The sequence below is a fragment of the Asparagus officinalis genome, chromosome 4 (assembly GCF_001876935.1).
Source record: "Asparagus officinalis chromosome 4, Aspof.V1, whole genome shotgun sequence".
In the NCBI taxonomy this organism is placed as follows: Eukaryota; Viridiplantae; Streptophyta; class Magnoliopsida; order Asparagales; family Asparagaceae; genus Asparagus; species Asparagus officinalis.
In genome coordinates, this window is record NC_033797.1 from 134,862,305 (window position 1) to 134,872,480 (window position 10,176).

The 10,176-nt window shown below is 35.4% G+C and overlaps 1 protein-coding gene across 1 annotated transcript; it reads left to right on the forward strand.

Annotated features, from left to right (window-relative positions):
• LOC109836174 (vacuolar protein sorting-associated protein 32 homolog 1-like) lies at positions 2,284-8,933 on the forward strand. Its single transcript, XM_020404054.1, has 5 exons — positions 2,284-2,419; positions 7,400-7,499; positions 7,976-8,061; positions 8,160-8,247; positions 8,682-8,933. Exons 1-4 carry the CDS (start codon positions 2,348-2,350, stop codon positions 8,229-8,231), a joined length of 330 nt encoding a protein of 109 aa, XP_020259643.1. The 5' UTR covers positions 2,284-2,347; the 3' UTR covers positions 8,232-8,247; positions 8,682-8,933.

The following is a 10,176-nucleotide window of genomic DNA, read 5'->3' on the forward strand; positions in this document are numbered from 1 at the left end:
AAATCATAGGGCTGTCCCAGTAAATAATGAACGTTGAGGCCAAAGACAAGTATATAATTACTATCATATAGTACACGTCACTAATCCATGGGTGATGCAAGATTTAGTGTATTAGAAATATTCACATTGTAATAAGTATCACACATAATCACCAAATCATCAAGCCATTTTCTAAGAGATCTTCATTAAAGGTTATCTTTCAAATGTTTGCTTCTGAAACTAGTCGATTTAAATTCACACAAAATTTTAAGTGAATCTGATGATCAATGACGCATCACAAACTCAAGCAAAGTAAAATTAAATAAAGGCATAATCAGTTTGTGCTATCTTTCTTCTAGACTCATAGTTGCAGCATATCAACACCATAAGGCATAATTTTGAATAGAAACTAATATTGTATAATTCAGTGGAAAGAAGAATTAGTGCCTTAGAATAAAAAAAATTCCTTCTTAATACTTTAAAATAGGAAAGTACACCGCCACGCCTCTGGTTCTCTAGATAATAGAGTAAAGTTAATGTCTGACAGATCTTTCTACAAGATGAATGTGTAAGCCCATATAAGGGACATCTACTATGTAGCATTCCTGCATCATCTAATAGAGGCAGGAGATAATTTGTTACCCATTAAAGCTAAGTGCAAGAAGCTATCTTTAGAGAAAAGTGAGTGGGCATAGAGGCACTGTGATTTCTCAGGTCATACTCATGCAACTATCTCCTGCAAATCATGCAATCCTATATGATATTTGTGCTATCTCTTAGCAATAAAAAAAACTCAAACTTTTGAGAAACAGCAGATAATATAAGAGCTTCTAGTCATTGCTTTTTCACCTTAAAATGCAATAAGAGCTGAGAGTAACCACTTCATCTAAAAGATGGTTTTGTTTGAAAACAATTTACATCAACCTATCTTAACAACTCCATCTCACGTCAACCAAGACAAAGTAAAAAAAATATTCCTTTTTCCGATATAAATGTGCCATGCACAGAGTTGGTAATAAGAAATTAAAAGAATTCTGTAATGCATCCTCTTCCTTTTTATGTTTTTCTCTTATGCAGCTTAAATTATTATGCAGCTTAACCAATTACATGGGTATCAAGCAAGAAAGTTAGAACAAAACAGAAGATAACAAACTTCAAAATATGTTTAAACTTTGAATTAAAGTAAGAGGGTAAGAGAGAGAAAAAGGTTGCTGAAAGCAATAATTAATTAGATGGTTTCATTTGACAAAAATTAGTTGAGGACCAAGATAACAGCTACAAGAGGTTGTAGCAGTAGACCATCTAATTCGGTATATATCCACCTCGGATTAGGCACAACAAGCATAGTAGACATTTAACTATACGGGGACAATCACCGCCAGGAGAAAATTAGAACATAAGCAATATCAATCATAGAACTACTAAGTTGAACAAATACTATAAAATAGCCCGTCAAATATATCCAAAATTTTATATTTTCAACTTACCCAAGAAAGTAAGCTTCTTTACTATAAATTTATCCAATTGAGCAGTATCAAGTATTAATCTTTATTAGTTAGTGCTCTAGGATTTTTTTTTAGTTCACACAGGTCAATAGATCTTTTCGTGTCGATAGTCGATGGAATCTTCAAATATAGACTTATTTGAGTTCAGATCATAGCATCATAAACTAAGAATATTCACTAACTCAAAAAAATTATTCACGCTATCAATGAACTCGAAAGGTTTTAAAAATACAGATACTTACAGAACAATCCAGATGGCGCCAACTACAGGAACCGCACCATACAGCAATTCGAACACGAGGCCCGACGCTTGCCGGATCTATCTTCGATCAGTGATTGGGGATTTGGGAGTCGTTGATGGCATCAAAAACATATTCAGTTGGTTAGAGTATCGTGCTGATAACGTGTTGTAATATACTAAAGAAATGAAACAAGAGATAGACAAGAGACAAGAGAAGAAGAGAAAATTGTAATCATTTTTATTCATCCTACTTTTTCCATACATGGTCCAATTTATAGATACATTGTGGAAAATAAAAGGACATTTGGATTAATGAAAAGTCACTAATTAATATTCCACATTCAATGTAATGTCCACATTCATTTTGTCTTTTAGGTTTCCACAAAATGACTTTTAGATTTCAACAAAATTGTTATTTTCTCTCCCCAAATAATTCATTTCCTTAATAAAAAAAAATGAAACCAAACTAATTCCACTATTGCCAACAAAACTAGCAAAAACACCCCTTCACACTCTCTAATTTACATTTCTCTGATAAACAATTAATGTAGGTGCTATTTCCCGCTTCCCTCTGATTTTATTCTCACCCCTTTTTCTTCTCTCTCCTCGCTCTCCAGAAATCATGTTCGCCAAGCTTTTTCGAGGATGCAAGGACGAATCTAGCCCTAACTCCTCTTCCCACAAATTGAAGCAGGTAGAGTTTTCCTTTTTCTTAGTTTTTTACTGTTAATTTCAATAATTTCTTCGTCAAGTTAGGGTACTGGAGTTTGTACTGTAATCGGAACCGGATTCACTTTGATGTCTCAATTTTGATCCTGGTCTGGCTTTAGGAAATTCGTAATTTGAGTGATTTCCTAATTATTGTTGAAATTAGGGTTGAAATCTGGACTGCAACGAACTGAAACAGATGATTTGGGCGTAGACATGGGGTTTAGGGTTCAATTTTATAGTATTCTAGATTTGATCGATTAGAGGATTGTGGTACGTTATTGGGCTAATTTGAAAGTAGACTAAGGGGAAATTGGGAACCATGAAGAGACATACAAGAACGATCATGATCGCCATCTCGCCTAGTGTAGATTTGGACTAGCTGGTTGCAATGGGGAAATAACTTTTCATTAAAATTTGGTTTCTCCAGTATGTTATGCATTTGACGAAGTTGTTGTAAGTTAAAGCATTTACTTTTCATTAAAATTTGGTTTCTCCAGTATGTTATGCATTTGACGAAGTTGTTGTAAGTTAAAGCATTTAATGAAGTTGTCACTTAATTGGTCCCAGTATGTTATGCATTTGACGAAGTTGTTGTAAGTTAAAGCATTTAATGAAGTTGTCACTTAATTGGTCCGTGTTCCTATTTTTCCTTGGATGCTCATGTTCTTAAATAATTATGTATTTACTTAGAGTAGCTCTAGCCTCTACACCGGCATTAGTGTAGTTATTGACCAACAGTATCATGCCTCCAGATCACAAGGCACCATCATGTGCATGCATCATATTCATGCTTGTGATGGCATAGCTAGTCAGTAGTAACTCTATTTTTTGTGGAATGACTTGGTTCAGATTTTTGTGTTTCATGGGACATAAATGTTGAGATAACTGATGGATGAAGGAGAAACTAAGATGCTAGAGAAGCGAACTATATAGATAACAAATACAAATACAGGTTGCTCTCAAATTAGGTAAAATGCAGTTGGAATAGACATTTAAAGTGTTGTGACATATCTGAAAGGAATTTGTACGAGAGCCATCATAACATTTGATTGGGTGACCAAACTTAGAGTAACTACTGAGTTCTTTAATTATGATAAGCACGGAAATGCCATTGAGGGTTTCAGTTTTACAGAGTGCAGATGACCAGGAAAGATAAGGTTTTGGACAGTTGTGAAGGAGGAATGAATTACTCAAGTTGACTGGATATTGATAAAAAGGATTTGAAATATCTGAGTAGGGTCGCATTTTTTTGATGGGGCTCTAGCTTTAAGAGCCGATTTCAGATAGTTTATATATTACTTATTTGGTCATTTAAATCTGAAAATTTCTTATATATTGTTTCAACCAAAAAAAAAAAAAAACTCTTTCATCAGCCTTAACCAAAGAAACTAATCCCCTCCTATTAAAGGCATTCTCACATGTCATTTCAAAAAAAGTAAATAAAAATTTATTACCTTTAACCAAAGAAATAAATCCCCTCTTATTCTTTTCAAATAAAACCCCCTCTTATTAAAGGCCTCTACATACTTTTATAGCCCAACTACATAGGGAATTGTTAGGGAAGCGAAAGGACTGCGTCCACTTTTCTAACTGCATAAGATTTTGATGTCAAAGTTTCAATCTTATAAACATTTGATACATATTGTGATGCTCATGGTTTTTGTGACCTCATATTCAATAACGAATCCTCATTATCTACATCAGCTCATATTCGGTAATTAGCAAATTCTCATGATTTATATGATTTCTAATGCATAGTGAAAGGCTTTCTTTTATATAAAACAAGATGGTCATTGATCTTAATTAATTAAATGTTCGTTTAAGGATGCGATTAGCGGGTAGAGCTCTTAATGTGTGCTTAGCAAAATGAAATATGCTTTGCTTTATAATTAAATCCAAAGAGCTTTAGGTTGATTTGATTCTCCTAAATGCACAATATAAAACATCAGGTCCTGAAGCCATTCCTATTTCTTTCTTTCTTCAAGTACGGAAGTAAGAGAAATATGGACTGAGATAAACATGATATTTACATGCAACCTTTCTTATGTCTTTTACCATTAGTTGCATTAAACAACACAAAACTTTAGTTTAATCTCTCATTTGGAACCAATACCTATTAGAAGATATCATATGGTTCTTTGCCTTTAATAGAGGTTCCAAATTCAATGTGTAAGTTAAATTTAGTACCTTTATTTAGGACTTTTCTGTATCGTATGGTTTTGTCTTATTGGAGTTCTTTTAATAAGAACTTTCCTTAGATATTCTACAGGGTATATAAGATGGTTTTTACCCACTTACTTATATGAACGAGAAATATAAATTCTTCTATCTTTGATTTTGGCATATTATCAGAGCAAATTTTTTATCCCAAAGTCCTCTCTTAATTTCTGGGTTGCGGGGGGATTTTTTGTAAAAATCATGGTCATGTTTCCCCCCTGATGGCTTTGACATGACCCACATTATTGACAAAAATTCCAAGAAAAACTTAGCACTTGTTCAATTGCTTTCAATTGTCCAGTTTAAGTCTCTTTGACTTTTGGGCTTAATTATACATAATCATGTTAGTGAGTTTTGTTATGTAATCTACGTTAATACTCTTGGAGCAGTAGAAGTTCATCTGAATCTCTCTAGCAACTCTTCTGTTCAATATATATATATATATATATATATATATATAGCTTTCAGATCGCACCATCGTCTAAGACACTACTACTGTCTCCTCACATTAACCTCTCTTTGACATTGTTGACAATTCTGTTTTCATCTACTTCAAATCTATTAACACCAATGATATTCAGATCTTCGTTTTTATGGTCAACCCTTTAACATCATCAGCAGTTCATTTTAAGCTGAGAATGCTCTTGCAAAGCTACCATTTTGGGAAAATTTTTATATGAATGGCAATAAAAGCATGCCATGTGTTTTAGTTATTTATCCGACTTGATTTTGTTCTCTGGGTGACTTCTAATAATTTCGTTTATTATATTTTGCATACGGTGTCTGACATTTGTGTCGAGTTTCGATGAAGTCCAGAGGTTGTTCTTGAGTCAAGTGTATGCGCATTTCATCTTCGTACTATCCCTGCATTGCTTCTCCATGACTTCGAGATCACAGACGATCTCGATCACCATTGTCACCGTCTCTAGACCTGATCGCTGCATACTTTCCATGTCAATGTGTGTCGATAACCTCTGTTGTTCATCACCATCTCTCTAGAGTCTAGCGTCTTTAATGAATTCTGTGCCTACTCAGCCTCCTCGGATCTCAGTTTTGTGTTTGACTAACTCGACTTTTATACCGTTGCACATTACTGTCTTATCTAGCTTGGGAACTTTCTTTTTCTTGACGTTGCTCATGCCTCCTTTCCTTATTTGTCGCTCTTGGAGTATCATTTAGCTTGATGTCACTCGCGAATTTTTTGTCTTGGCTTTATTATTGTCTCTACAACTTTTTTGTTGATGCTTGATATGACCGAAATATCACAAAGGACAAATTATTCAACTCTTTTGGGACGAGCTGAGCTTGACTAATCTTTATATTCCAGCCTGAGAGGGAGAATGAGAAGATTTTCTATGATTTGTTGCCTTTAATAGAGGAGTGTAGGTTTGATGTATAAATTAAATACAATATTTTACTGTTTAGGATTTTTTATTATTAGACGACAGTTTCTTTTCCTTACTAGAGTTTCCTTCTGTAGATATTCTACAAGGTGTGAGTATGAGGTACTATCCTTTTTGATAATCATTGAGAATATAGAAAAGTTCCACTCTTCTTCTTCTTGAAATCAAAGAAAGAATTTATGGCCCGTTCATATGAGGAAGAGGGCAATACCCTATACTTATACATCTTGTAGAGTATCTAATGAAAGTTATGAAAGAAAAACTCTAATATTAGGTATAATATAAAATGAAGTTACTTAATTTCCAAGTTCTGAACATTTCCTGTCATGTGCCCTTGGACTTAGAACACAAATTAAGAACTATTAAAAGGCATAAACTATAGCTAGTGATGGAATGTAGATATGATTTTCTTGGCATTTCTCTATAGACAATAGATATGCTGATTGGATGACAGACCTTGGTGAGTTTGTATTCAGAATTCATTCATTTGACTGGACAGCAGCTCCTTTAAATGTGATTCAAAACCTTGTCCATCTAGTCAGAAAGTTGGCGATGATATGGCTTATGTTAGAGTTTAAACAAATATACCTTGAGTCTATTACCACTTCAGAACTTGAATTTGAAGTAAACACTTTCCCCTGCTCACATTTGAGTCTGTGACTCTAAGCAGGGCACTACTTTGTTGCTGTTTAAAGAGAGCATTGTGGGGAGTCGTCATGCACCGCTGACCTCAATAGTTTGAGAAATAGAAAATAATCTCCTTTCTAAATTAGATTCATATTTTTATGCCAGACTTCTCTTTTTCTCACTGACAATTACAATGTAGAAACCATCACATGTGTAATATGTGCTTTACATTAGTAATGCATCCAGCAAAATACTCAGTTGTTAGTAGTATTTATGATTCTCTTAGCAACATATTTTTCTGGTCAAAGACATATTCATCTTCATTGTGAAAATTTTTCAAGGTTACATATTAGTGGAAACATTCTACTTTTAAAATAACTCCTATTGCAGTGGTACTGTAAGCTCTCTCCAAAATGATGGTTTGTTAGCAGTGCGATCCATTGAGTATGTAGTAGAAAGTTTTAACCTTGAGAGGTTGTTTAATTGTTCGGAGCAAGTGAGATATGCCTCAAGATTTTATAATCTCAATAAATTGAAATTGTGCCAAGAGAAGTTTGGTTGTGGTAAGGGAAGAGTAATAGAGGACAGGGAGGTCCATAATATGAAATCCAGAGGGATCAGCCAACTCCGTTCAATTAGTTTTCAAAGTACTAATATGAATTTCTTCTTTGTATTATACACCGGCTCCTGTTGCTTATCATGTTTTTGAATTGCAGGCACTTGCAAAACTCAAGGAAAAGGAAATCTTGTTGCAAAAGAAGATATCTATAGAGGTCGAGAGAGAAAACAAATTTACAAAAGCAAAGAACAAACAAGGTGTGTTCTAAGAATTTAATGGAAGTCGCAATCCATCAGATCTATGAGCACAAGCATGCAATCTTATATGGATATAGATATGTCATATCGTTAATAACCCAATGCATAGCGTAAACTTTTATCGCAAATCCTTCTCAAAGGTTTTGTGCAAGGAAATTTGCTTCAATTCCTTTCTTCAAGCGTCTTGGGCGTATGTGACAGGCAAGTTCTTAGGAGTGTCAACAATTTCTAGTGCCACCCTATTGTGAAATATGTGTTCTCCAAGGTCTTGTAGCTTGATATGTTCCCATGCAGATGAAATGTTCAAATTATTAATTTTCAATAATCACGTTTAGAGTTTCAAGGCATATGTTGGAAAATATGGATGAACAAGCTCCTATACTGTAGCTAGCTGCCATCTGTACATTTGTTTACTTTGCATATCTGTGTATGAAGAATGGTGGAACTGAATCTCCAGTTCAATTTGTTTTCCGTAGCTGTCATGGAATCATTGAAAAGAAAGAAGTTTTATGAGGTCCAACTCGAGCATATTAGGAGTTTTCAGTTACGAATTCATGATCAGGTACCAGTTTCTTAAATAAGAGTGTCCTTTCCTGTAGAATTATTACTAGAATTTTAGAAGATTCTCCATTGTCCATTGCTAACTTGGTAGTTTTGCAGGAGCAAAAACTACCACATAAGTCTCCAGTCCGTTGCAAAGAGGTGAAAAGGATGACAAGCAAAAGCAACTAAATAAAAAGCAACTTTGGTGAGATTACTTTTCTCATAAGTTGTTTCATGATTTTATGAATATGACACTTATTATTTATTCTTTTATTTTTGCCTACATAACTGCTGTTAGGATTAATGTTATGTTTTCGAGCACTGCTGAATCCAACATGGTGATCATAAGGCAACGATTTCTTTTTTCCTATGAATGTGCTGTCTTTTTAGTTCTCTTCTAAAAATTGCTTAATGGGGAGCAATGATGACTTTTGCTGACCTTGTAGGTTTCATCTTTGGTTGGAAAATATATTACTGGTTTCATTTAAACATGTCGGTTTTTTTTTCTCAGTTTACTAGTAGGTTCGTAGTTTATCTTATGTTGCCATCTTCAAGCAATAGCTGCACACTTCAGTTGAAATCTTGCTTCTTACATATATCTCGGATACTTCTTATTCTTCACTGTTAATATTTTTACAGAGGTGGAGATGCTGGTGGTGATGGCCATAAACTTCTGCAAGTGTTTTGCTAACCTGGAAGAGGCAGAGGCAGTCATTGGAGACTAATGGAACGGATGACTTGTTTTCGTTGTTAACTTTGTTCATCGATGGCAATTATCTAATTCATGGTATGTACAAATCATGTAAATTTCTCCTTCCAAGTGTCTTGTATCGAACTGTATGGTTTGAGAAATATAAATGGTTGGCCAAGCATTTCGTCATCTTGGTTTAATAGTTTTGTTTTAGATAACTTGTTGAAAGAGAACAAATTTTCAAAATAAACTCATTTAAATTTTTTATTAAAAAAACAGACCCACTTTTGTTTTATTTCCAGAAACAGACCCATTTCGTGGCCACATCAGCAGCGTGGCCACGAAATGGGTCTATTTTTTTAATCACACATCTAAATAGTCGGGGTTGTTAACCCCGACTATTTTGCACGTCCTGGTAAATATACAGACTAAATTAGTTAGGGTTGGTAACCCCGACTAATTTAGCACGCTGTCTAATTGGTTGGGGTTGGGCACCCCGACCAATTCGAAAGCCCGCTATCAAAATGGTCGGGGTTCCCAACCCTGACCATTTAGCAGAGACTTTTGAAGCAAAAGTTGGCTAAGGCAAAATGGTCGGGGTTGGCATCCCCGACCATTTCGTGTAGGTGCACAAAATGGTCGGGGTTTCCAACCCCGACCAGTTTGCAGAGCTCGTCCTCCCTATTTTCAGCTGGAAAATCAAACTCCTGTTAGTACATATCAATCCACCAACTAATGATACACATTTATCAACCTACAATGCAATCACAATCACAAATAATGCACACACCAATCCATAATTGCAAACATTCATTTCACTTACTAAAAATTCATACCATACAATTCACATGCTAATCATCAATACTCAATCGGATACATAATATTCAGTTTCAAACGCAAAAAATCCTATCAAGTATATCGAAACTTAACAAATATTTACAACTCCCTTTCCTCTCCCTCTCCCTCTCCCTCTCCTTCTCCTTCCTCTCCCCCTTCCCTGTTCACCTTTGATTGAGCTCGGATGAGATCCTCGTCCGGTTGTGTGTGAAGTTGGGAGCGCATGACATCCTCGTCGACTCCAACCGGCTGTGAACATTCGGCTTGAGCCTGCTGTTAGCTGCCAGCTTCATCATGTGCACGGCTTGAGCCTGCCCCCGTGTGTCCTCGGAACCGTCGACGCCCGTACTCAATTGGTCGCTCCTCGCATTCATCACGTCTTGCATTATGCGTCCTCTGAAGAGCGGACCAAATCTTTTTTATCATGTGAAGGAACGTGTTCCTCGGCTCTGGCTCGGTAGTTGTTCGCAATGCATCATGCGCCATAGTAGAAATTCTGGTCTGTTACATGTGCATGCGCATTGTGTCCCTCGTAAATTGACGATGTAATTATGACAGTGATTGTCTGTAACCTGCCATTCATCTATAGCAAATCTAACAATCTTA